At 40.6% G+C, this 27907-nt stretch overlaps 1 protein-coding gene across 1 annotated transcript in view; it reads left to right on the top strand.

Annotated features, from left to right (window-relative positions):
* The first annotated feature begins 1901 nt into the window (after positions 1-1901).
* The window catches only part of SHCBP1L (SHC binding and spindle associated 1 like), a 44303-nt gene continuing 18297 nt past the window's right edge, over positions 1902-27907 (top strand). Inside the window, exons 1-5 of the mRNA XM_027565526.1 lie at positions 1902-2547; positions 6116-6265; positions 9582-9796; positions 10762-10848; positions 10920-11138. Coding sequence (XP_027421327.1) covers positions 2149-2547; positions 6116-6265; positions 9582-9796; positions 10762-10848; positions 10920-11138 — 1070 coding nt within the window. The 5' untranslated portion in view covers positions 1902-2148. The remainder of the gene's footprint in view (positions 2548-6115; positions 6266-9581; positions 9797-10761; positions 10849-10919; positions 11139-27907) is intronic.

Here is a 27907-nt window from a genome sequence, read left to right as displayed (position 1 = left end):
TATATATATATATATTTTTTTTTTATCATGGTCCTTACCAAAGACAACCACCTATTCACCCATCTGCACCCTTCACTAGGATTATGAAGATAAGAATCTTGTCATTTATTTCTATAACTTAGGCATCTATGCACTGCCTGGCAAACAGCAGCTTCCTAACAAACTGTTTTCTTTTCTTTCTTTTTCTTTGGTGTGAGGTTTTTTTTTTTTTTTTTTTTTTTTTTTAACTTTTGACTAAGACAAGTGCTGTTACTCTGAACCTAAAGAGTAAAAAGCCTGCTGCTGCTGCCATGTCACTTCAGTCGTGTCTGACTCTTTGCGACCCCATAGACGGCAGCCCACCAGGCTCCTCTGTCCATGGGATTTTCTAGGCAAAAGTACTGGAGTGGGGTGCCATTGCCTTCTCCGAGTAAAAAGCCTACATTTTATTAAAAGCAAACTTTGTCAATAAATGCTAGTGTAATTTGTTTTTCTTTGATGAGTAAAATCTATGCTGCTGCTGCTAAGTCGCTTCAGTCGTGTCCAACTCTGTGCAACCCCATAGATGGCAGCCCACCAGGCTGTCCCGTCCCTGGGATTCTCCAGGCAAGAACACTGGAGTGGGTCGCCATTTCCTTCTCCAATGCATGAAAGTGAAAAGCGAAAGGGAAGTCGCTCAGTCGTGTCCGACTCTTAGCGACCCCATGGACTGCAGCCTACCAGGCTCCTCCGTCCATGGGATTTTCCAGGCAAGAGTACTGGAGTGGGTTGCCATTGCCTTCTCTGGAGTAAAATCTATAGTTAGGGATAATTTTTTTAAAAATTCAGGACTTCTGACAAAAGGAATAAGCTTAAGAGTCAAATATGAATGTCGTAATTATTCCCTGAACTATAGTTACACGATATTAATACTAATATTTTCCTCAAAATAAACTGCAAATTTAACACAGTGTCCTTCCAGATGAGCGGGAAGGCAGGTGTTTTCCCAGTGCTGTTTCTCTCCGTGGGAGCTGTCAGCCCCAGCGCAGTATTTCACAGCTAGACTGTAAACAAAAGTTATTCCAATTGGCTCAACAGTACTTTCAATAGAAGAAATAACAGAAACGAACGGTCTCTGTTCTCCAAAACTATCATCTTGAGCAGACTTTTATTGTGAAAGCGTTCGTCATTTGCCCACATTACTCCCAGCTGGAAATTTGCGTGCACTTGAACTGTTACAAAACATATTCTTTCACGTGAGAATTTTGAGCAGCAAAAAAGGGACATGAAAATAGACCACACCTATCCTTCTTGGCAGAAAGTGTCTTCCTTAAAATGTAAAGAAAATTTTATTTTGGGAAACTTGTGAAAAATTGGGGGGAAACCTAGGTTGCTGGATTTGTCACTAGATTTTCCTCTAGTAATAACCGGAAAGGTCCAGCTACCATTGCCACTCAGTATAAAAATAAACTTTCTTTCAGGCTGTATTTGAGCAGACACGTGTGCATGGAGGGTTAGGTAGCACCTACATATATTAGGTTATGAAGACGTGGAGGGTGTCCCACAATCACCCTGAAAACGTATGAGGACCCTACGAAAATCTTCCTTTGGCAGAGAATTCCGTCTCTAAAGAGACGGTTCTAAAGAGGGCAAGGTGAGGTTAGACCCAGCTTCTGATTTCTCAGTTGGTAAGGACTCTGCCTGCAATGCGAGAGACCCAGGTTCAGTCCCTGGGTGGGGAAGATCCCCTGGCGAAGGAAATGGCGCCTCACTCCAGTATTCTTGCCTGGAAAATCTCATGGACAGAGGAGCCTGGTGGGCTACAGTCTATGGGATCCCAAAAAGTCGGACAAGACTGAGTGACTAAACCACCACCACCATCACCAGACCCAGCGGGCGCCAAGCAGGCCGCCATCTTGTGGCGCCCCTGCCCCGCCCGCCAACAGCTCGCCCAGAACCTTCCTTCCATCCCGTCCCGCCCCCGTCGCTCCCCACAGCATTCCTACCCGCCCCCAACCCCCAGATTCGGACCCGCGGCCAACACCTCATCCCCCAACCCACTCCGGGCGGCATCCCCTCGAGCCGCCGCGCTCGTCGCGGGACCTGCAGGTACGGCTCGCCCATCGACCCGCGCGGCCCGGGCCGGAAAAGTGACTAACGGCTGCCGCTGGCCCGCAGGGTGCTGAGGGGATGGCGTCGGGGTCCCGGCTGCCTGAGGACGCGGTCCGAGGCGTCAGCCCCGGCCAGCGAGGCGAGAAGATTGTCTCGGCGCTCACCGGGGACTTGGTGATGGCTGCGGCCCTGAAGAGCGCCGCGTCCCCGATGCGGTCGGTGGTGGCCTCCCCTCGCCCGGTGAGGGGGACAGCGGGCCGGGAGGCGGCCCGGCGGCGGCTCCAGCTCCTGCCGGGCTCTCAGGCCGAGGGCCCGGGACAGGGGCCAGAAGAGGAGGAAGAGGAGCCCCTGCTCTCAGTGCCCGAGGAAGACGAGGAGGCGCGGCCGCTGCCCCCGGTGTGCGTGTTCCCCATGAGAGGGATGTGGCGGGAGGAGAAGGTGGCGTTGTACTGCGACGAAGTGCTGCAGGGCTACAAGGTGAGGACAAGAAGACAGCGGGCCCCGAGGGACTCGGGGCCACCTTCCGTGCAGATGTGGGCACAGAGTGCACGAAGAACCTGCATGTCACAAAAGTAAATTTACTCCACGCTTACAGGACTTCCACCTTGATAGAGGTTCCCAGGCCTCTATTGAATTCCAATTCAATTTTTCCTTCAAACAGATCACATAGCGTTTTCCAGTTTTTTTGAGAGCTGAAGGAAGATAGGCCTTATCAGTGCCCTGGTCATAACTTTTCTTCCCAGAATTAAGCGTCTTTTAATTTCATGGCTGCAGTCACCATCTGTAGTGATTTTGGAGCCTCCAAAATAAATTCTGCCACTGTTTCCACTGTTTCCCCATCTATTTGCCATGAAGTGATGGGACCAGATGCCATGATCTTAGTTTTCTGAATGTTGAGCTTTAAGCCACCTTTTTCACTCTCCTCTTTCACTTTCATCAAGAGGCTTTTTAGTTCCTCTTCACTTTCTGCCATAAGCGTGGTGTCATCTGCATATCTGAGGTTACTGATATTTCTCCCAGCAATCTTGATTCCAGCTTGTGCTTCTTCCAGCCCAGCGTTTCTCATGATGTACTCTGCATAGAAGTTAAATAAGCAGGGTGACAGTATACAGCCTTGACGGACTCCTTTTCCTGTTTTACTGTGTCATTAATCAGTCAGGGTTTAATGTCTGGTTTTCATACTAGTTTAGATTATCATCCTGGGGTAGTTGAATTGAAATGCAGAAAACCAAATGGGCAAAATATTTATTGAATTCTTAGTATGCTCATTTGTTTTATAGAATGGATTTCTATTTTAAAATTTTATGTGCTGAGTAAATTCTAAATAGGTCATTAAATCTTTAAAGTTCAGAAAAAATTCATGACTAGGTTTTTAAACATGATAATAACCATGTTTTTGTATGTATAATTACAGTAGAGCTACCTGGAGTAACAGGCAAGTTTGGCCTTGGAGTACAAAATGAAGCAGGGCAAAGGCTATCCGAGTTTTGCCAAGAGAATGCACTGGTCATAGCAAACACCCTCTTCCAACAACACAAGAGATGACTCTACACATGGATATCACCAGATGGTCAACACCAAAATCATATTGATTATATTCTTTGCAGCCAAAGATGAAGAAGCTGTATATAGTCAGTAAAAACAAGACCAGGAGCTGACTGTGGCTCAGATCATGAACCCCTTATTGCAAAATTCAGACTTAATTTCAAGAAAATAGGGAAAGCAGCTAGGCCACTCAGGTATGACCTAAGTCAAATCCTTTATGATTATACAGTGGAAGTGAAAAATAGATTCAAAGGATTAGATATGATAGAATGCCTGAAGAACTATGGATGGAGATTCGTGACATCAGATGGGAGGCGGTGACTGAGACCATCCCCAATAAAAAGAAATGCAAAAAGCAAAATGGTTGTCTGAGAAACCCTTAAAAATAGCTAAGAAAAAAAGAGAAGTGAAAGGCAAAGGAGAAAAGGGAAAATATACCCATTTGAATGCAGAGTTCCAAAGAATAGCAAAGAGAGATAAGAAAGACTCCCTATGTGATCAAAGAAATAGAGGAAAACAATAGAATGGGAAAGACTAGAAATCTCTTCAAGAAAATTAGAGATACTAAGGGAACATTTCATGCAAAGATGGGCACAATGAAGGACAGAAATAGTATGGACCTAACAGAAGCAGAAAATATTAAGAAGAGGTGGCAAGAATACACAGAAGAACTATACAAAAAAGATGTTAATGACTCAGATAACCATGATGGTGTGATCACTCACCTAGAGCCAGACATCTTGCAATATGAAGTCAAGTGGGCCTTAAGCATTACCACAAACAAAGCTATTGGAAGTGATGGAATCCAGTTGTTATTTCAAATCCTAAAAGATGATCCTGTTAAAGTGCTGCACTCAATATGCCAGCAAATTTGGAAAACTCAGCAGTGGCCATAGGACTGGAAAAGGTCAGTTTTCATTCCAATCTCAAAGAAAGGCAATACCAAAAAATGTTCAAAATTGCCGTCATTCTCACACATTAGCAAAGTAATGCTCAAAATTCTCCAAGCCAGGCTTCAATGGTATATGAACCAAGAACTTCCAAATGTTCAAGCTGGTTTTAGAAAAGTCAGAGGAACCAGAGATCAAATTGCCAACATCTGTTAGATCATAGAAAAAGCAAGAGAGTTCCAGAAAGAATCTACTTATGCTTTATTGACTATGCCAAAGCCTTTGACTGTGTGGCTCACAACAAACTTTGGAAAATTCTTAGAGATGTGAATGCCAGACCATCTGACCTGCCTCCTGAGAAATCTGTATGCAGGTCAAGAAGAAACAGACAAAACTGGACATGGAACCACAGACTGGTTCCAAATCCGGAAAGGAGTACATCAAGGCTGTATATTGTCACCCTGGTTATGTACTTATATGCAGAGTTCATTATGCAAAATGCTGGGCTGGATGAAGCACAAGTTGGAATCAGGGTTGCTGGGAGAAATACCAGTAACCTCAGATATGCAAATGACACCACCCTTATGGCAGAAAGTGAAGAGGAACTAAAGAGCCTCTTGATGAAAGTGAAAGAGGAGAGCGAAAAAGCTGACTTAAAACTCAGCATTCAAAAAACTAAGATCATAGCATCCAGTCCCATCACTTCATGGCAAATAGATGCAGAGGCAAGGCAAACAGTGACAAATTTTGTTTTCTTGGGCTCCAAAATCACTGCAGATGGTGACTGCATCCACAAAATTAAAAGACACTTGCTTCTTGGAAGAAAAACTGTGACCAACCTAGACAGCATATTAAAAAGCAGAGACATTATTTTGCTGACAAAGGTCTGACTAGTCAAAGCTATGGTTTTTCCAGTAGTCATGTATGGATGTGAGAGTTGGACCATAAAGAAAACTGAGCGCTGAAGAACTGATGCTTTTGAACTGTGGTGTTGGAGAAGACTCTTGAGAGTCCCTTGGACTACAAGGAGATCCAACCAGTCAATTGTATAGGAAATCAGTCCTAAATATTCATTGGAAGGACTGATGCTGAACCTGAAACTCCAATCCTTTGACCACCTGATGCAAAGAACTGACTTATTTGAAAAGACCCTGATGCTGGGAAAGATTGAAGTGGGGAGGAGAAGGGGATGACAGACGATGAGATGTTTGGATGACGTCACCAACTCAATGGACATGAGTTTGAGCAAACTCTGGGAGTTGGTGATGGATAGGGAGGCCTAGTATGCTGCAGTCCATGGGGTTGCAAAGAGTCAGACACAACCGAGTGGCTGAACTGAAATTGCTCAGTAGATCAATAAAACAAATTACTTAAAAAATAAATAATAAGTAGATGTCTCATCTCTGAATTACTCTATGAGTGAATAGATATCTTTTAAATTTATTCTAATTTTTTAATGTTTCTATTTTTCATTAAATATAGATTCAGTTAAAATCTATTATTTCTGAGTTTTTTCATTATTTTAAGGGCGTATGGGCTGCATACTTAATAGAAATCAGTAAAAATACTTAATTTCATATATATATGTGTACATATTTTTGTTTTGCTAGGCAGAAGATGCTGATGATGCTATGAGTAAATATCTATCAGAAAAATTAAAGTTGAAAGACAAATGGCTTGGAGTCTGGAAAGCTAATCCTGAGTTATTCTTTGTGAAATATGAAGAATCTTCTATCCCTTTTGTTGGTATATTGGTTGAGGTAAATAATTTTTACCTGATCCTTTTTCTTTGCGTGAAATTATCAGTTCTTTTTAGGACCAAAATTTAACTTTATAAATTTGAGGTTTGGATACTTAAACAAAGGTTGGCAAAAGTTTACATCTATTTAAGTTTCTTAACAAGTTAACAATGTAAAAAGAGGGTAAGGAGGGGTATTTGCACACATTTTCCTGTAAACAGTTACCATTAAATCAAATCTCATAGTATTAGGTAATATTAGCCTACTTTCAATTGCTCAAATAATGTAAAAATAACAAAAGTGCACTTCTTAAAAATTAGTAAATTAGGCTTTAATTAATTTGGGTCTTTTTTCCCATTATTTATCTTTAATCTTCATTTATCTGAATTATGAGGTTTAGTTATATTAAGAAAGAATAAACTAGATCAGAAAATTATTGGTAAAATTTGTAATTTTTTCCTATGAAAAGTGACTTTTTAGTATAATACATCTACTTCCAAGCTTTTATCTAAGATTTTGCTTTTATAGTCTATAGGTTAAATATTGTAGCATATTTGACATCATAAATCTGATTGCCTTAAAGGTCAGTTATCCTGTGTAGAAATTAATAATTGCAATCACAAATGGTACTCCTTCAGATAGATATTTCAAATCTGTGGTTTTGGTGATAAGAAAAAAATTGTGTTTGAAAATTGTGTTTGAAACTCATTACATTACATACTATCAGAAAACAATTCAATTCTGTGTTTATAGAAAATAAGTTATGGGTACATGTATATATATGGTTGAGTCACTTTGCTGTTCACCTGAAACTGTCACAACATTGTTTGTTAATTGGCTATGCCCAATACAAAATAGAAAGTTTAAAAAAGAGAAGGAAAGAAAGCATGGTTAGGTAAGAAAACCAAACAGTCAATTGACCGTAACTTGATTCCTTTGAATAAAAAATTAAGCACCAAAATGCTGTATATGTAAAAAAAAAAAAAGTAATACTTTTATTGGACATGTATTTGAAAATGTTCAAAATGTATTATTGGTAGTGTTTATCTTTTTTTCAGTTTTATTGAGTTATAATTGACAAGATTATAAGATAGGGTGTATAACATGATGATTTTATACATACATATAAAAAGTGAAAGTGAAGTCGCTCAGTCGTGTCCGACTCTTTGTGACCCTGTGGACGGTAGCCTACCAAGCTCCTCCATCCATAGGATTTTCCAGGCAAGAGTACTGGAGTGGGTTGCCATTTCCTTCCCCAGGGGATCTTCCCAACCCAGGGATTGAACCTTGGTCTCCCACATTGTAGGCAGATGATTTACTGTCTGAGCCACCAGGGAAGTCATATATACATATGCTGCTACTGCTAAGTCGCTTCAGTCATGTCCGACTCTGTGCGACCCCATAGACGGAAGCCCACCAGGCTCCCCCGTCCCTGGGATTCTCCAGGCAAGAACACTGGAGTGGGTTGCCATTTCCTTCTCCAAGGAAGGAAGTATATATACATATACTTCTTGGCAAATAGATGGGGGAAAAAATGGAAAAGGTGGCAGATTTTATTTTCTTGGGCTTCAAAATCACTGTGAATGGTGACTGCAGTCATGAAATTAAAAAACACTTGCTCCTTGGAAGAAAAGCTATGACAAACCTAGACAGCATATTAAAAAGCAGGGACATCACTTCACCAACAAAGGTCTGTATAGTCAAGTTAAGGTTTTTCTATGTATGAATGTGAGAGTTGGACCATAAAAAAAGCTGAGCGTTGAAGAATTGATGCTTTTGAACTGTGGTGTTGGAGAAGACTCTTGAGAGTCCCTTGGACTGCAAGGAGATCCAACCAGTCCATCCTAAAGGAGATCAGTCCTGGGTGTTTGTTGGAAGGACTGATGTTGAAGCTGAAACTCCAATCCTTTGGCCACCTGATGCGAAGAGCTGACTCATTTGAAAAGACCCTGATGCTGGGAAAGATTGAAGTGGGGAGGAGAAAGGGGCAACAGAAGATGAGATGGTTGTATGGCATCACAGACTCAGAGGACATGAGTTTGAGCAAACTCTGGGAGATGGTGAGGGACAGAGAGGCCTGGAGTGCTGCAGTCCATGGGGTCACAAAGAGTTGAACATGAGTTGGTGACTGAATAACAAATTATCAACTGTAGTCACTATGTTATATGTTAGATCCTTAAACCTTTTTCATCTTACAGCTGAAAATTTGTACCAACTTCTGTAATTCTATATTTTATGCTAATACTTAGTGTAGTTTATTAATTTTTAAAGCTACTGTGCATTGGTTAAGATTTCTCCTTTCAATGCAGGGTGTGCTGGTTTGATCCCTGGTCAGACAGCTAAGACCCCATGACTCCCTGCCAAAAACCAAAACATAAAACAGAAACAATATTGTAACAATGGCAATAAAGACTTTAAAAATAAATAAAGCTTCTGTCAACTCAGTAATTTCATGCACTTATTTTCAGACATGCTAGAGGTTATCACAATATTGTGGTGAAATAAGACAAGAAAACACACGTGTGTTGTTTATGAAGCTAAATTTATTCAACCTGTACTCTTGCCTGGAAAATCGCATGGATGGCGGAGCCTGGTAGGCTACAGTCCATGGGGCCGCTAAGAGTCGGACACGACTGAGCGACTTCTCTTTCACTTTTCACTTTCATGCATTGGAGGAGGAAATGGCAATCCACTCCAGTGTTCTTGCCTGGAGAATCCCAGGGACGGGGCAGCCTGGTGGGCTGCCATCTATGGGGTCACACAGAGTCAGACACGACTGAGGTGACTTAGCGGCAGTAGCAGTAGCAGCAAGGACTTTACCTTTTACTTTTCTTTTTAGGACTTAACTTTTTTATTATGTCCATTCTACTTTTTTTGGTATTTTATAATCCTTTCTTTTACTAATACTGTAATACAGATAATCAGTTCAGCTGCTTAGTAGTGTTGGACTCTGTGACCACATGGACTGCAGCAGGCCAGGCTTCCATGTCCAATATAGACTATAGAATATTTTAAGACATACTTTCATGGCAAAATTAGTCCAAAAATTTTTTTAATACTACTGTTTTATAAAATCCAAAAGTCTGGCAACTCAAACTTCAAAATTATGTAGGAGACAGTTCCTCTCATGAACCTTAAATACTAATAATTGTTTAAGAAGTAGTTTGAAAATTTGTTTTGATACTTTATTCTGTATTGATCTATTGTTATTATGTACATTGACTGTTAGAGAAGTCATAAAAATTTAAAAGAAGAAATGTTATAAGTAGCTCATATTTGAGGAAGAATCTTTGTGATTGACTTTCATTCACAACTACAAACTTCATATTTATCTTAGGTAACTTGTAAACCAAGCCAGAGCTCATCGTCTTGTTTCAACGTTACTGTTTCTGTTGCTGAGCCCTTTTCTTCTAACATTGCAAATATTCCAAGAGATTTGGTTGATGAGATTTTGGAAGAACTAGAGCATAGTGTGTCTCTCTTGGAAGTGTACCCTGTTGAAGGACAAGATTCTGATTTACATGATATTGCTTTGGCCTTGGAAGTTGTAAGGTATTAGAGCTTTTAACTTCTGAAAGTTCTCATATTTAAAAAGTTGATTTAATATGTAAGTCTTGTTCATATAGGTACTTTATTTAACTTTTTACTCACTGCTGAAATCAATTTTTCTATTTTCAATGTACATATTTGTACCTAAAATATTCTCACTTGTGGAAGTATTTTATGTGGGCAATAAGTTTGCTGGGTTTTGATCTTGCATTTTACAAAATTTGAATTTTAAAAACTTCTAGAGATAAGTCACACTAAATTCTGGTATATTCCTTGGCTTTCACTGATGGGACCCAGGTTCACTTCCTGGTCAGGAAACTAAGATCTGGAAGGCTGCAAGGGGTGGCAAAAAAATAACCCAAAAAACAAAACCACCATATTCTGCTCATATTTAAGCATCTTAAATATATTAGATTTCATTTTTCACATTTAAAAGCATTACAAGTACCAGATGTCATCATCCCCATTATGATTGCTTCTTACACATTGATGCAATTTGAGAGAAGCTATATGTAAGCATAATACAGAATATTGGGGGGCATGTCTTTGTTTTCCTAATACCCCCCAATATAAAATATGATTATATCTCAGATATTATTTATTTGGTAAACAAAATCAGCCACAGTCTATGAAATGTGGAACATGAATTTTATAATCCCACTTCAAGAAACATTATCTGTAGTAACTTGAAATATAATGCAGATCATCTAATGTTTGAAGTTTTACTTTTAATATTAGTTCACTGAAAGTTTATTTTGAAATATTGGTGATGGACAGGGAAGCCTGGCGTGCTGCAGACCATGGGGTCACAAAGAGTCAGACATGACTGAGTGACTGAACTGAACTGACTGATTTTTTTTAAACAATTAAGATTCATATAAAGATTTCTAACATCAGGATATCTTTTTAATTATAAACATGGTACTGGCTGATTTTGATCACTGTCATCTCAATCTGATTTGTCATAGGTTTTTTTATGACTTTCTTTGGAGAGACTGGGATGATGAAGAAAGTTGTGAGAATTATACTGCTTTGATTGAAGAAAGAATTAACTTGTAAGTATAGTTAAAAACTTACTCATCATATTATGTAAGATAAACATTGTCACTGTACTGATACTTTTCAGGTGGTGTGATATACAAGATGGAACTATACCTGGCCCTATTGCACAACGTTTCAAAAAAACTTTGGAGAAGTATAAAAACAAGAGAGTTGAACTCATTGAGTATCAGAGCAATATTAAAGAAGATCCATCTGCGGCAGAAGCTGTTGAATGCTGGAAAAAGTACTATGAGATAGTAATGCTCTGTGGATTACTGAAGATGTGGGAAGATTTACGCCTCCGGTAATAATTTGCCCTATTTTTTTTTAAGATTTATTTATTTATCTATTCATTTTTTTTCATTGTCGTAGGTGTGGGTCCTCATTGCTGTGTGCTGGCCATTTCCAGATGCAGCGAGCAGATGCCACTCTTTGATGCAATGTGAGGGCTTCCCACCATGGTGGTCTCCCTGTTACAGAGCTCAGGCTCTGGGTACACGGGCTCAGCAGTTGTGGCGCACAGGCCCAGCCACTTCAGAGAATGTGGGATCCTCGCAGACCAGGGATCAAACCAGTATCCCCTGTATTGCAAGGCAAATTCTTAACCACTGGGCTACCAAGGAAGCCCTGCCCTATTTTAAATGGAAACAAAAAGATTGCATGGTCATTCTTTTTTTTTTTTTAATTAATTAATTAATTTTAATTGGAGGCATTACTTTACAATATTGTAGTGGTTTTGCCATACATTGACATTAATCAGCCATGGGTGTACATGTGTCCCCCATCCTGCATCCTGAACCCCCCTTCCACCTCCCTCCCATCCCATCTCTCAGGGTTGTCCCAGTGTACTGGTCCTGAGCACCCTGTCTCATGCATCGAACCTGGACTGGCAATATGTTTCACATATGGTAATACACATGTGTCAATGCTATTCTCTTAAATCATCCCACCCTTGCCTTCTCCCACAGAGTCCAAAAGTCTGTTCTTTACATCTGTGTCTGTTTTGCTGTCTTGCATATAGGGTCATTGTTGCCATCTTTCTAAATTCCATATATATGTGTTAATATACTGTATTGGTGTTTTTCTTTCTGACTTACTTCACTCTGTATAATAGGCTCCAGTTTCATCCACCTCATTCAAATGCATTATTTTTAATAGCCGAGTAACATTCCATTGTGTATATGTACCACAGCTTTCTTATCCATTTGTCTGCCAATGGACATCTAGGTTGCTTGCTTCCATGTCCTAGCTATTGTAAATAGTGCTGCAATGAACACTGGGGTACACGTGTCTCTTTCAATTCTGGTTTCCTCAGTGTGTATACACAGTAGTGGGATTGCTGGGCCATATGGCAGTTCTATTTCTAGTTTTTTAAGGAATCTCCACACTGTTCTCCATAGTGGCTGTTCTAGTTTGCATTCCCACCAACAGTGTAAGAGGGTTCCCTTTTCTCCACACCCTCTCCAGCATTTATTCTTTGTAGACTTTTTGATAGCAGCCATTCTGACCGGCATGAGATGGTATCTCATTGTGGTTTTGATTTGCCTTTCTCTCTTTTCATGTGTTTGGTAGCCATCTGTATGTCTTCTTTGGAGGAATGTCTGTTTAGTTCTTTGGCCTATTTTTTGATTGGGTCATTTATTTTTCTGGAATTGAGCTGCATGAGCTGCTTGTTTATCTTTGAGATTAATTTTTTGTCAGTTGCTTCATTTCCTATTATTTTCTCCTACTCTGAAGGCTGTCTTTTCACCTTGCTTATAGTTTCCTTCCTTGTGCAAAAGCTTTTAAGTTTAATTAGGTCCCATTTGTTTATTTTTGCTTTTATTTCCAATATTCTGGGAGGTGGGTCATAGAGGATCCTGCTGTGATTTATGTCAGAGAGTGTTTTGCCTATGTTTTCCTCTAGGAGTTTTATAGTTTCTGGTCTTATGTTTAGATCTTTAATCCATTTTGAGTTTCTTTTTGTGTATGGTGTTAGAAAGTGTTCTAGTTTCATTCTTTTACAAGTGGTTGACCAGTTTTCTCAGCACCACTTGTTAAAGAGATTGTCTTTTCTCCAATGTATATTCTTGCCTCCTTTGTCAAATATAAGGTGTCCATAGGTGCGTGGATTTATCTCTGGGCTTTCTGTTTTGTTCCATTGATCTATATTTCTGTCTTTGTGTCAGTACCATACTGTCTCAGTGAGTGTAGCTTTGTAGTATAGTCTGAAGTCAGGCAGATTGATTCCTCCAGTTCCATTCTTCTTTCTCAAGATTGCTTTGGCTATTTGAGGTTTTTTGTATTTCCATACAAATTGTGAAATTACTTGTTCTAGTTCTCTGAAAAATACCATTGGTAGCTTGATAGGGATTGCATTGAATCTATAGATTGCTTTGGGTAGTATATTCATTTTCATTATAACAATTCTTCTGATCCATGAACATGGTATATTTCTCCATCTATTTGTGTCATCTTTGATTTCTTTCATCAGTGTTTTATAGGTTTCTACATAAATAGGTCTTTTGTTTCTTTCAGTTCAGTTCAGTTTAGTTCAGTTGCTCAGTCGTGTCCTACTCTTTGCGACCCCATGAATCACAGCACGCCAGGCCTCCCTGTCCATCACCAATTCCTGGAGTTCACTCAAACTCACGTCCATCCAGTCAGTGATGCCATCTAGCCATCTCATCCTCTGTCATCCCCTTCTCCTCCTGCCCCCAATCCCTCCCAGCATCAGAGTCTTTTCCAATGAGTCAACTCTTCGCATGAGGTGGCCAAAGTACTGGAGTTTCAACTTTAGCATCATTCCTTCCAAAGAAATCCCAGGGCTGATCTCCTTCAGAATGGACTGGTTGGATCTCCTTGCAGTCCAAGGGACTCTCAAGAGTCTTTTCCAACACCACAGTTCAAAAGCATCTATTCTTCGGCCTTCTTCACAGTCCAACTCTCATGTCCATACATGACCACAGGAAAAACCATAGCCTTGACTAGACAAACCTTTGTTGGCAAAGTAATGTCTCTGCTTTTGAATATGCTATCTAGGTTGGTCATAACTTTCCTTCCAAGGAGTAAGCATCTTTTAATTTCATGGCTGCAATCACCATCTGCAGTGATTTTGGAGCCCCCAAAAATAGAATCTGACACTGTTTCTACTGTTTCCCCATCTATTTGCCATGAAGTGATGGGACCAGATGCCATGATCTTCATTTTCTTTTCTTTTTTTTTTTACATATTTCAATGCCATTCTCCGAAATCATCCCACCCTCTCCCTCTCCCTCTCATATACAATAACCCTGTATATGAGACAGCAAAAGAGACACTGATGTATAGAACAGTCTTTTGGACTCTGTGGGAGAGGGAGAGGGTGATCTTCATTTTCTGAATGTTGAGCTTTAAGCCAACTTTTTCACTCTCCTCTTTCACTTTCATCAAGAGGCTTTTTAGTTCCTCTTCACTTTCTGCCATAAGGGTGGTGTCATCTGCATATCTGAGGTTATTGATATTTCTCCCAGCAATCTTGAATCCAGCTTGTGTTTCTTCCAGCCCAGCGTTTCTCATGATGTACTCTGCATATAAGTTAAATAAGCAGGGTGACAATATACAGCCTTGACGTACTCCTTTTCCTATTTGGAACCAGTCTGTTGTTCCATGTCCAGTTCTAACTGTTGCTTCCCGACCTGCATACAGATTTCTCAAGAGTCAGGTCAGGTGGTCTGGTATTCCCATCTCTTTCAGAATTTTCCACAGTTTATTGTGATCCACACAGTCAAAGGCTTTGGCATAGTCAATCAAGCAGAAATAGATGTTTTTCTGGAACTCTCTTGCTTTTTCCATGATCCAGTGGATGATCTCTGGTTCCTCTGCCTTTTCTAAAACCAGCTTGAACATCAGGAAGTTCATGGTTCACATATTGCTGAAGCCTGGCTTGGAGAATTTTGAGCATTACTTTACTAGCGTGTGAGATGAATGCAATTGTGTGGTAGTCTGAGCATTCTTTGGCATTGCCTTTCTTTGGAATTGGAATGAAAACTGACCTTTTCCAGTCCTGTGGCCACTGCTGAGTTTTCCAAATTTGCTGGCATATTGAGTACAGCACTTTCACAGCATCATCTTTCAGGATTTGAAATAGCTCAACTGGAATTCCATCACCTCCACTAGCTTTGTTTGTAGTAGTGCTTTCTAAGACCCACTTGACTTCACATTCCAGGATGTCTGGCTCTAGGTCAGTGATCACACCATCGTGATTATCTGGGTCATGAAGATCTTTTTTGTACAGTTCTTCTGTGTATTCTTGCCATCTCTTCTTAATATCTTCTGCTTCTGTTAGGTCCATACCATTTCTGTCCTTTATCAAGCCCATCTTTGCATGAAATGTTCCCTTGGTATCTCTAATTTTCTTGAATAGATCTCTAGTCTTTCCCATTCTGTTGTTTTCCTCTATTTCTTTGCATTGATCGCTGAAGGCTTTCTTATCTCTTCTTGCTATTCTTTGGAACTCTGCATTCAGATGCTTATATCTTTCTTTTGCTCCTTTGCTTTTCACTTCTCTTCTTTTCACAACTATTTGTAAGGCCTCCTCAGACAGCCGTTTTGCTTTTTTGCATTTCTTTTCCACGGGGATGGTCTTGATCCCTGTTTCCTGTACAATGTCACGAACCTCTGTCCATAGTTCATCAGGCACTCTATCTATCAGATCTAGGCCCTTAAATCTATTTCTCACTTCCACTGTATAATCATAAGGGATTTGATTTAGGTCATACCTGTATGGTCTAGTGGTTTTCCCTACTTTCTTCAATTTAAGTCTGAATTTGGCAATAAGGAGTTCATGGTCTGAGCCACAGTCAGCTCCTGGTATTGTTTTTGCTGACTGTATAAAGCTTCTCCATCTTTGGCTGCAAAAAATATAATCAATCTGATTTCGGTGTTGACCATCTGGTGATGTCCATGTGTAGAGTCTTCTCTTGTGTTGTTGGAAGAGGGTATTTTTTATGATCAGTGCATTTTCTTGGCAAAACTCTATTAGTCTTTGCCCTGCTTCATTCCGTATTCCAAGGCCAAATTTGCCTGTTACTCCAGGAGTTTCTTGACTTCCTACTTCCGCATTCCAGTCCCCTATAATGAAAAGGACATCTTTTTTTGGTGTTAGTTCTAAAAGGTCTTGTAGGTCTTCATAGAACCGTTCAACTTCAGCTTCTTCAGCATTACTGATTGGGGCATAGACTTGGATTATTGTGATATTGAATGGCTTGGAAACGAATAGAGATCATTCTGTCGTTTTTGAGATTGCATCCAAGTACTGCATTTCGGACTCTTTTGTTCACCATGATGGCTACTCCATTTCTTCTGAGGGATTCCTGCCCGCAGTAGTAGATATAATGGTCATCTGAGTTAAATTCACCCATTCCAGTCCATTTTAGTTCACTGATTCCTAGAATGTTGACATTCACTCTTGCCATCTCTTGTTTGACCACTTCCAATTTGCCTTGATTCATGGACCTGACATTCCAGGTTCCTATGCAATATTGCTCTTTACAGCATCGGACCTTGCTTCTATCACCAGTCACATCCACAGCTGGGTATTCTTTTTGCTTTGGCTCCATCCCTTCATTCTTTCTGGAATTATTTCTCCACTGATCTCCAGTAGCATATTGGGCACCTACTGACCTGGGGAGTTCCTCTTTCAGTATCCTATCATTTTGCCTTTTTGTACTGTTCATGGGGCTCTCAAGGCAAGAACACTGAAGTGGTTTGCCATTCCCTTCTCCAGTGGACCACATTCTGTCAGATCTCTCCACCATGACCCTCCCATCTTGAGTTGCCCCACGGGCATGGCTTAGTTTCATTGAGTTAGACACGGCTGTGGTCCTAGTGTGATTAGATTGACTAATTTTCTATGAGTATGGTTTCAATGTGTCTGCCTGCTGATGCCTTCTTGCAACACCTACCATCTTACTTGGGTTTCTCTTACCTTGGGCGTGGGGTATCTCTTCACGGCTACTCCAGCAAAGCGCAGCTCCTTCCCTTGTACGAGGGGTATCTCCTCACCGCCTCCCTTCCTGACCTTCAATGTGGGATAGCTCCTCTAGGCCCTCCTGCGCCTGCGCAGCCACGATCCTTGGACACGGGGTTGGGCCTCCAGGCCGCCGCCCCTGGCCTCGGTGTGGGGTTGCTCCTCCTGGCCACCGCCCCTGACCTTGGATGCAGGGTAACTCCTCTCGTCGACCCCCCTGACCTCAGACGCGGGGTAGCTCCTCTCGGCTGTTCCCTCGCCATCTCAGCCTGGCACTCTGCCGCTGCCCCTGACCTCGGACGTGGGGTAGCTCCTCTCGGCTGCACTTAGTGCGCTGGTCGTCGCAGCCGCCTGTGCTTAGTGCGCTGGTCGTCGCAGCCGATTTATTCCTAAGTATTTTATTCTTTTCATTGCAGTGGTGAATAGAATTGTTTCCTTAATTTCTCTATTTTCTCATTGTTAGTGTATAGGAATGCAAGGGATTTCTTTGTGTTAATTTTATATCCTGCAACTTTACTATATTCATTGATTAGCTCTAGTAATTTTCTGGTGGTGTCTTTCAGTTCAGTTCAGTTCAGTTGCTCATTCGTGTCTGACTCTTTGCGACCCCATGAATTGCAGCACGCCAGGCCTCCCTGTCCATCACCAACTCCTGGAGTTCACTCAGACTCACGTCCATCGAGTCAGTGATGCCATCCAGCCATCTCATCCTCTGTCATCCCCTTTTACTCCTGCCCCCAATCACCCCCAGCATCAGAGTCTTTTCCAGTGAGTCAGCTCTTCACATGAGGTGGCCAAACACCCAGGACTGATCTCCTTTAGAATGGACTGGTTGGATCTCCTTGCAGTCCAAGGGACTCTCAAGAGTCTTCTCCAACACCACAGTTCAAAAGCATCAATTCTTCAGTGGTCAGCTTTCTTCACAGTCCAACTTTCACATACATACGTGACCACAGGAAAAACCATAGCCTTGACTAGACGGACCCTTGTTGGCAAAGTAATGTCTCTGCTTTTTAATATGCTGTCTAGGTTGGTCATAACTTTCCTTCCAAGGAGTAAGCATCTTTTAATTTCATGCCTGCAGTCACCATCTGCAGTGATCTTGGAGCCCAAAAAAATAGAGTCTGACACTGTTTCCACTGTTTCCCCATCTATTTGCCATGAAGTGATGGGACCAGATGCCATGATCTTCGTTTTATGAATGTTGAACTTTAAGCCAACTTTTTCACTCTCCTCTTTCACTTTCATCAAGAGGCTCTTTAGTTCCTCTTCACTTTCTGCCATAAGAGTGGTGTCATCTGGGTATCTGAGGTTATTGATATTTCTCCCGGTAGTCTTGATTCCAGCTTGTGCTTCTTCCAGGTGGTGTCTTTAGGATTTTCTATGTAGAGGATCATGTCATCTACAAACAATGAGAGTTTTACTTCTACTTTTCCAATCTGGATTCCTTTTATTTCTTTTTCTTCTCTGATTGCTGTGGCCAAAACTTCCAAAATTATGTTGAATAGTAGTGGTGAGAGTGGGCACCCTTGTCTTATTCCTGACTTTAGGAGAAATGCTTTCAATTTTTCACCATTGAGGATAATGTTTGCTGTGGGTTTATCATATATGGCTTTTATTATGTTGAGGTATGTTCCTTCTATTTCTGCTTTCTGGAGGGCTTTTATCATAAACAGATGTTGAATTTTGTCAAAGGCTTTCTCTGCATCTATTGAGATAATCATATGGTTTTTATCTTTCAATTTCTTAATGTGGTGTATTACATTGATTGATTTGAGGATCTTGAAGAATCCTTGCATCCCTGGGATAAAGCCCACTTGGTCATGATGTATGATCTTTTTAATATGTTGTGGGATTCTGTTTGCTAGAAGTTTGTTGAGGATTTTTGCATATATGTTCATCTGTGATATTGGCCTATAGTTTTCTTTTTTTGTGGCATCTTTGTCTGGTTTTGGTATTAGGGTAATGGTGGCCTCATAGAATGAGTTTGGCAGTTTACCTTCCCCTGCAATTCTCTAGAAGAGTTTGAGTAGGATAGGTGTTAGCTCTTCTCTAAATTTTTTGGTAGAATTCACCTGTGAAGCCATCTGGTCCTGGGCTTTTGTTTGTTGGAAGATATTTTATTACACTTTTGATTGCCATGCTTGTGATGGGTCTGTTAAGATTTTCTATTTCTTCCTGGTTCAGTTTTTGAAGGTTATACTTTTCTAAGAATTCATCCATTTCTTCCAAGTTGTCCATTTTATTGTCTTATAGTTGCTGATAGTAGTCTCTTATGATCCTTTGTATTTCTGTGTTGTCTGTTGTGATTTCTCCATTTTCATTTCTAATTTTGTTGATTTGATTCTTCTCCCTTTTTTTCTTGATGAGTTTGGCTAATGGTTTGTCTATTTAACTTCTCAAAGAACCAGCTTTTAGTTTTGTTGATTTTTTCTATAGTCTCTCTCCTTTGTTTCTTTTTCATTTATTTCTGCCCTAATTTTTATGATTTCTTTCCTTCTACTAACCCTGGGGTTCTTCATTTCTTATTTTTCTAGTTGCTTTAGGTGTAAAGTTAAGTTATTTATTTGATTTTTCTGTTGTTTCTTGAGGTAAGCTTGTATTGCTATGAACCTTCCCCTTAGCATTGCTTTTACTGAATCCCATAGGTTTTGGGTTGTCGTGTTTTCATTTTCATTTGTTTCTAGGCATATTTTGATTTCTTCTGTGATTTGTTGTTTATTCAAAAGCGTGTTGTTTAGCCTCCATATGTTTGTATTTTTAACAGTTTTTTTCCTGTAGTTGATATCTAATCTTACCTCATTGTGATCAGAAAAGATGCTCAAAACGATTTCGAATTTCTTGAATTTACCAAGGCTAGATTTATGGCCCAGGATGTGATCTATCCTGGAGAATGTTCCGTGTGCACTTGAGAAAAAGGTGAAATTCACTGTTTGGGGATGAAATGTCCTATAGATATCAATTAAGTCTAACTAGTCCATTGTATCATTTAAAGTTTGTGTTTCTTTCCTAATTTTCTGTTTAGTTGATCTATCCATAGGTGAGAGTGGGGTATTAAAGTCTCCCACTATTATTGTGTTACTGTTAATTTCCCCTTTCATACTTGTTAGCATTTGCCTTACATATTGCGGTGCTCCTATGTTGGATGCATATATATTTATAATTGTTATATCTTCTTCTTGGATTGATCCTTTAATCATTATGTAGTGTCCTTTGTCTCTTTTCACAGCCTTTATTTCAAAGACTATTTTATCTGATATGAGTATTGCTAATCCTGCTTTCTTTTGGTCTCCATTTGCGTGAAATATCTTTTTCCAACCCTTCACTTTCAGTCTGTGTGTGTCCCTTGTTTTGAAGTGGGTCTCTTGTAGATAGCATATACAGGGGTCTTGTTTTTGTATCCATTCAGCCAGTCTTTGTTTTTTGGTTGGGGCATTCAACCCATTTACAGTTAAGGTAATTATTGATAAGTATGATCCTGTTGCCATTTACTTTGTTGTTTTGGGTTCAAGTTTATAAACCTTTTCTGTGTTTCCTGTCTAGAGAAGATCCTTTAGCATTTGTTGACAAGCTGGTTTGGTGGTGCTGAATTCTCTCAGCTTTTGCTTGTCTGTAAAGCTTTTGATTTCTCCCTCATATTGGAATGAGATCCTTACTAGGTATAGTAATCTGGGTTGTATGTTTTTCTCTTTCATCACTTTAAGTATGTCCTGCCATTCCCTTTTGACTTGAAGAGTTTCTATTGAAAGATCAGCTGTTATCTTTATGGGAATCCCCTTGTGTGTTATTTGTTGCTTTTCCCTTGCTGCTTTTAATATTTGCTCTTTGTGTTTGATCTTCGTTAATTTGATTAATGTGTCTTGGGGTGTTTCACCTTAGGTTTATCCTGTTTGGGACTCTCTGGGTTTCTTGGATTTGGGTGGTTATTTCCTTCCCCATTTTAGGGAAGTTTTCAACTATTATCTACTCAAGTATTTTCTCATGGCCTTTCTTTTAGTCTTCTTCTTCTGGACCCCTATGATTTGAATGTTGGAGGGTTTAACATTGTCCCAGAGGTCTCTGAGGTTGTCCTCATTTCTTTTAATTCTTTTTTATTTTTTTCTCTCTGCGTCATTTATTTCCACCATTCTATCTTCCACCTCACTTATCCTGTCTTCTGCCTCAGTTATTCTACTGTTGGTTCCCCACAGAGTGCTTTTGATGTCAGTTATTGTATTATTCATTATTGATTTACTCATTTTTATTTCTTCTAGGTCCTTGTTAAACATTTCTTGCATCTTCTCAATCTATTTATCTGTAACTCAATTTTGTTTTCAAGATTTTGGAGCATTTTTACTATCATTATTCTGAATTGTTATTCAGGTAGACTCCCTATCTCCTCCTCTTTTGTTTGGTTTGGTGGGCATTTATCATGTTCCTTTACCTGCTGAATATTTCTCTGCATTTTCATTTTGTTTAGGTTGCTGTGTTTGCAGTGGCCTTTCTGTAGGCTGGAAGTTTGTGATTCCTCTTTATTGTGGAGGTTGCTCCCTGTGGGTGGGGTTGGACTAGTGGCTTGTCAAGGTTTCCTGGTTAGCGAAGCTTGCATCTGTCTTCTGGTGGATGGAGCTGGATTTCTTCTCTCTGGAGTGCAATGAAGTGTCCAGTAGTATGTTTTGAGGTGTCTGTGGGTTTGGTGTGATTCTGGGCAGCCTGAATTTTAATGCTCAGGGCTGTGTTCCTGCGTTGCTGGAGAATTAGCATGGTATGTCTTGCTCTGGAACTTGTTGGCTCCTGGGTGGAGCTTAAACATGTAGGTATGGAGGCTTTTGGATGAGCTCTTGTCGATTAATGTTCCCTGGAGTCAGGAGTTTTCTGGTGTTCTCAAGTTTTAGATTTAAGCCTCCTGCCTCTGGCTTTCAGTCTTATTCTTAAAGTAGCCTCAAGACTTATCCATCCATACAATACAGATGATAAAACATCTTGGTTAATGGTGAAAAGATTCTCCACAGTGAGGGACACCCAGAGAGGTTCACAGAGTTACATGGAGAAGAGAAGAGGGAGGAGGGAGATAGAGGTGACCAGGAGGAGAAGAGGGAAAATCAAAAGGGGAGAAAGCAGTCTAGCCAGTAATCAATTCCCTGTGTGCCCTTCACAGTCTGGAACACCCAGAGAGGTTCATGGAGTTACATAGAGAAGAGAAAATGGAAGAGGGAGATAGAGGTGACCAGGAGGAAAAGAGGGGGAGTCAAAGGGGAGAGACCAATCTAGCCAGTAATCAGTTCCCTAAGTGTTCTCCACAGCCCAGAACACCCAGAGAGATTCACAGAGTTAAGTAGAGAAGAGAAGGGGAAGGGAGGAGACAGAGGTGACCTGGGGAAGGACAGGGAGAGTCAAAAGGGGAGAGAGCAATTAAGCCAGTAATCATACCCCTAAGTAAAAATGGGTACTGAAGATTAGATTCTTAAAGGTACAAAATTGATAACAAATACCAAAAAGCAAAGATTAAAAATCTAGAGTAGAGGTTAGACTCTCAAAAATACAATATTAAAAATACAAAACAAAATCAATCACAAAAATTATAAAATATATATATATGAAATTTGCTTTAAAAATAGGGTCATTTTTTTTGCAACTTAGTAGTACGTTATAATGGAGAAGGCAATGGCACCCCACTCCAGTACTCTTGCGTGGAAAATCCCATGGATGGAGGAGCCTGGTAGGCTGCAGACCATGGGGTCGCGAAGAGTTGGACACGACTGAGCGACTTCACTTTCACTTTTCCCTTTCATGCATTGAGAAGGAAATGGCAACCCACTCCAGTGTTCTTGCCTGGAGAATCCTAGGGAGGGGGGAGCCTGGTGGGCCGCCGTCTGTGGGGTCACACAGAGTTGGACACGACTGAAGCGACTTAGCAGCAGCAGCAGTAGCAGTAGGTTATAAAAATGAAAATTAGAGGAGTAATAAGAACTTAAAAATTTAAAAAGTAAAAAAATTTAAAAAAATGATAATAGTAAAAATATATCTAGAAATTTCTCTGGAGCTGTTTAGGGCAGTGTGGGGTCAGTTCAGTTTCAGATAGTTCCTTGTTCCAGCTTGTACTTCTTCTCAAGGTCTATAGGCCCCTTCCAATGCTTAGTCAATGCTAACTACAGGGTTTTAATCTGTTGCACCTGGCACTTCTAGAGTGGTTCCCTCTTCTTTGTTTATTTTGGCTTCCTCTGTTTGCAAGTCTCTTCGGTGTCTAATTTCCCCCCTGACACAAGAGGGCAAAGGTGGTCACTTATTTAGTCTCACTTGTTCAGTTGTGCTATGGGAAGGGAGGAACACTGCAAACAAATATCACTGGCATGTGTGGGGAGTGCTCTGTTATGGACCACACTGGGTTTGCCCCAGCTCATGGTGGTATGTGCTTTCCTGGTCTACACTGCTCAGGCTCTGCAGGAGAACTGTCCAAAGCAGGCCCTGCATTTCGTACATTTCCCAGGTCTAAGATGCTCAGGTTCAGGTTCTCAGATACTCCACAAAGGCACAGACTTGGTTGGGCGCGCGTTTTGTGCCCTTCCCAGGTCTGAGCAGCTCAGGTGACCAGGTGCTTGGAGAGCACACTGTCCCAGGTGGGCTGTGCATCTTAATCACCTCCCCGGTCCCAGCTGCTTGGTTTCCTAGGTGCGCCAGGAGAGCACCGTCTCAGGTGTGCCGTGTGTCTCCTCTAGGGAGCTGATCTCTGGCTGCAACCCTCCTGGCAGATGTCAGCTGTCCAGGATCCCAGGAGGACTTGGTTAGCAACTCGGAGCCTGCTCACAGTTTGGTGGAGGATGCATCTCTGGGGCCAACATTGCCTCTCATCTTCTGGCTCTGGTTCTCGCCCGCCTGCCTCTCTGCCTCTGGCAAGGGGAGGGGCTGGTCCAGAGCCGGCTAGCTCTCCTTTGGTATTTATGCAATCCTTTGTTCTGTGAGCGGGCCAGGCTGTGCCTTAGGTTAGAGCTTTTTGCGGAAAGTTCTCTCTCTCTCTCTCTCTTTTTCTGTCTCTGGCTATCCCACAGTTTGGGTTGCTATCTCATGTTAGGTCCCTCAGATTGTCTTCAGGGCATTCAGGCCTGGTCCTTACCTTAAGCGTTCAACCCGCACCTCCCTGTCCAGCCCCCACTCGCTGGTGGTGGACACAGCATCTGGGCTACTTCTCCGCTGGGAGATGCAGTTAGGCGTGTGTTCTGTGGGTTTTTTTTTTTTTCTTCCTCCTGGTTATGTTGCCCTCTGAGATTCCAAAACTCCTCACAGACCCACCGGTGAGAGGATTTCCTGCTATTTGGAAACTTCTCCTCCTTCATGACTCCCTTCCTGGGATGGATCTCCATCCCTAACTCTTTTGTCTCTTTTTTCATCTTTTATATTTGTCCCACCTTCTTTCAAAGAGAATGAGCTGCCTTTCTGGGTGCCTGGTGCCCTCCACCAGTGTTCAGAAGTTGTTTTGTGGAAGTTTTTCAGCATTCAAATGATCTTTTGATGAACTCATTGGGGAGAAAGTGGTCTCCCTGTCCTATTCCTCCATCTTCCATGGTCATTCTTTTATCATATCACTTGTCATATATCACCCCAATTGAAATAAGTTATAAAAATAGACATCTAATTTATGCTTTTGGACTGTGGTTTTGGGGAACACTCTTGGGAGTCCCTTGGACTGCAAGGAGATCAAACCAGTCAGTCCTAAAGGAAATCAGTCCTGAATATTCATTGGAAGGACTGATGCTGAAGCTGAAGCTCCAATATTTTGGCCACCTGATGCGAAGAACTGACTCATTGGAAAAGACCCTAATGCTGGGAAAGATTGAAGGCAGGAGGAGAAGAGGACGACAGAGGATGAGATGGTTGGATGGCATCACTGACTTGATGGACATGAGTTTGAGTAAGCTCTGGGAGTTGGTGATGGACAGGTAAGCCTGGTGTGCTGCAGTCCATGGGGTCACAAGGAGTCTGACACAACTGAGCTACTGAACTGAACTGAACTGAATTTATGAGATAAGCACAGGCACAACTACCAATATTGGAAAATTATTTTTATATGAGCTGAATTCACTGAAATCAATGTTCTGGGGTTTTTTATTTTTAAAAAATCTCATAAATCTAGTCCTTTCCTTACCTTTCTTCTTTACCTTCTTAATTTTGGCCAAAGCATAAGAGAAGAGTCAGGAGACATTGTCCACATATAAAATGCAAAGTAGAGAGTGAGAATTTGTGGCATTTTGGTTTGAGGGTCATCACCAGCTGTTAATAGCTCAGGTAGCAAAAAAGTGCCATCTTACTGTTTCAAGGTGACACAAAGGACAGAGTTCAAGGCTGACAGAGTAGCTGGAAATTTAGTTGGGATATTCTGAAAGTGAGAGAGCTGCAAAAGGAGTGAGACCCAAAATTTGAGCAACAGAGAATCTCAACAGAGAAATGAAAACTATAATAAAAAAGAACCAAGAATTTCTGGATTTAGCTCTGACATGCAAAGAGCTTGTGAGTTATCATCCTTATCCTTACAATAAGAAAAAAGCTGAACAAACTTGAAAATTACTTTCTTGGAACCATCAGAGAACTGAGATCACAGGACAAACTGCCACTCTAAAATTTGGAGAAAGATAAATTCAGAGTCACAGCTAAGATCTGCTTATCTTGAACAGAACCAGCTAGAGCCATAAATTATAAGAACATTTAAATGGTAATTTTGATAGATTGCTGGATGCTGAATGATAACTAGTATCAAAGAAACTCACAGGGAGCTGCAGTTATTAGTGAGATCCCATACCTTTGTGGGGTTTTACCTCTAGGAGTCTAACTAGGTTCTCAGTGAAGAGCCAAGAAAGATTCTGTTATGACTCCGGAAGGGTGAAGGGAAAAGTACCCATTATGAAATATACCCAGAGCATTCTCCATAATAAAGATCTGCTATTCTCCAGGAGAAAAGTCTTTACCAGAGTTTTTTGCCACCTAGAGGAAAGGCATTTCTCTGACTCTAGTCCCTTACAGCCTTCCTGTCTGGGGAAAAAGAGGATTAAGAACAGTTGTGAAGGTCACAGTCCAGGGACATAGACTCAGTAAAAGACCAATAAGTAATCACAAGAGTATAGACACTTCCTCTCTGCTAAATCTTAAAACCATACCAACAAGATTCCAGGATAATAACTGGATTATAGTTAAAAGAGCTGTAAGACACAGACTCTTCTAAAGAGTAGTTTGGGGCTTCTAAAGGAAGCCCGAAAATATACAGAGACCGAAAATTGGAAATTACAGGAATTTGAAGCCTCTGACACATAAAGCTACAGCAAATAAACATAGGCTACCTCCTGGTTGGATTAATAATTAATCTACTTCACTTCCTATTAGCCATGTGTAGGTTTCAAAAAAAATTATGATATGCTAAAAGGCAAGGAAATAAACCAAGTCTGAAGAGGGAAAGCAAGCATCAATAACAGACTCAATTATGATTTTGGAATTTATCAGACAGGAAATTTAAAATAGCTATGATTGGGACTTCCCTGGCAGTTCAGTGGTTAAGACTCTGTACTTCCACTGCAGGGGCCAGGTTCGATCCCTGGTCAGAGAACTAAGATCCCACACACCATGCAGTGCAACCAAAAAAAAAAAAAGTAGCTATGATTAATATGTTAAGGACTTTAATGGAAAAAAGTATACAACATGCAAGAAAAAAATGGATAATGTTCAAGCAAAACATGGAAACTGTAAGAATGAATTAAAAGATCATTCTAAAAATCAAAGACACTGTAAATAGAAATGAAGACTTCCTTTGAAAGGCTCATGAATAGATGCGACACAACTGAGGAAAGAATCAGAAAGCTTGAGAAATTGTTTCAAACTGAAATACAAAGAGAAAAAATAATGAAAAAAAGATCTAAGAATTGTGGAATAGTTTCAAAGAATGTAGCACATGTGCAATTGGAATACTAGAAGAGAAGAAAGCAAATGCAACTGAAAAAAAATTCAAATTCATCAGAGCAGATCAGATCAGATCAGTCGCTCAGTCCTGTCCGACTCTTTGCGACCCCATGAATCGCAGCATGCCAGGCCTCCCTGTTCAAATTCATAATGGTGAAAATTTTCCAAAATTAAATGAAAACACCAAACCGCAGATCCAAGAAGCTTAGAGACCACCAAGTAGGACAAATACTCCCAAAATGTGCAAATAGGCATATTATACTTAAACTGAAGAAAACCACAGATAAGAAAAAATCTTGAAAGAAGCCAAGAGGGTAAAGAAACCCTACCTGTGTGTGTGCATTTAGTTGTTCAGTCATGTCCGACTCTTTGCAATCCCATGAACTGTAGCTTGCCATGCTCCTCTGTCCATTGGATTTTCCCAGAAAGACTACTGGAGTGGGTTTGCATTTCCTACTCCAGGGATCTTCCCAAACCAGGGAGTGTACCTGTGTCTCTTGCATCTCCTGTGTTGGCAGGTGGATTCTTTGCCCCTGAGCCACCAGGGAAGCCAACACCTTTTTTTTTTTTTTTTTTTGGCAAAGTCTTCCAAAAAATAAAAAGAGAAGGGACTACTTCCCCAACTCATTCTATGAGGCTATTATCACCTTGATACCAAAACTATAGAAAGATATCACAAGAAAACTGCAGAAAATATCCAGTATAAATATAGATGCAGGGACTTCCCTTGAGGTCCAGTGGTTAAGACTCTGAGCGTCCAATGCACAGGATGTGGGTTCAACCCCTGGTCAGGGAACTAAGTCCCACAAGCTGCAGGACACAGCCAAAAGACTTAAATAAAAAATAAGTGAATAAAATAAGTAAATATAGATGCAAAATCTTCAATAATACTTTAACAAACTGGGTCTAACAACATATGAAAAAGATTAGACACTATGACAAGTGGAATTTATGCCAGGAATGCAAGGTTGGTTTAACATATGGAAATAAATCAATATAATACACAATAAAGCCACATTATCATCTCAAAAGTTACAGAAAAATCATTTGACAAAATTCCTCTTTCGTGATAAAAATTCTAAAAAAACTTAGAATAGAATGGATCATCCTCAACCTGTTTAAGGCCATCTGTGAAAATCCTATAGCATCATATTTACCAATGAAAG

This window comes from Bos indicus x Bos taurus, chromosome 16 (genome assembly GCF_003369695.1).
Source record: "Bos indicus x Bos taurus breed Angus x Brahman F1 hybrid chromosome 16, Bos_hybrid_MaternalHap_v2.0, whole genome shotgun sequence".
In the NCBI taxonomy this organism is placed as follows: Eukaryota; Metazoa; Chordata; class Mammalia; order Artiodactyla; family Bovidae; genus Bos; species Bos indicus x Bos taurus.
Note: the sequence above shows the minus strand (reverse complement) of the source record. Positions and strands in the feature narration are given on the sequence as shown.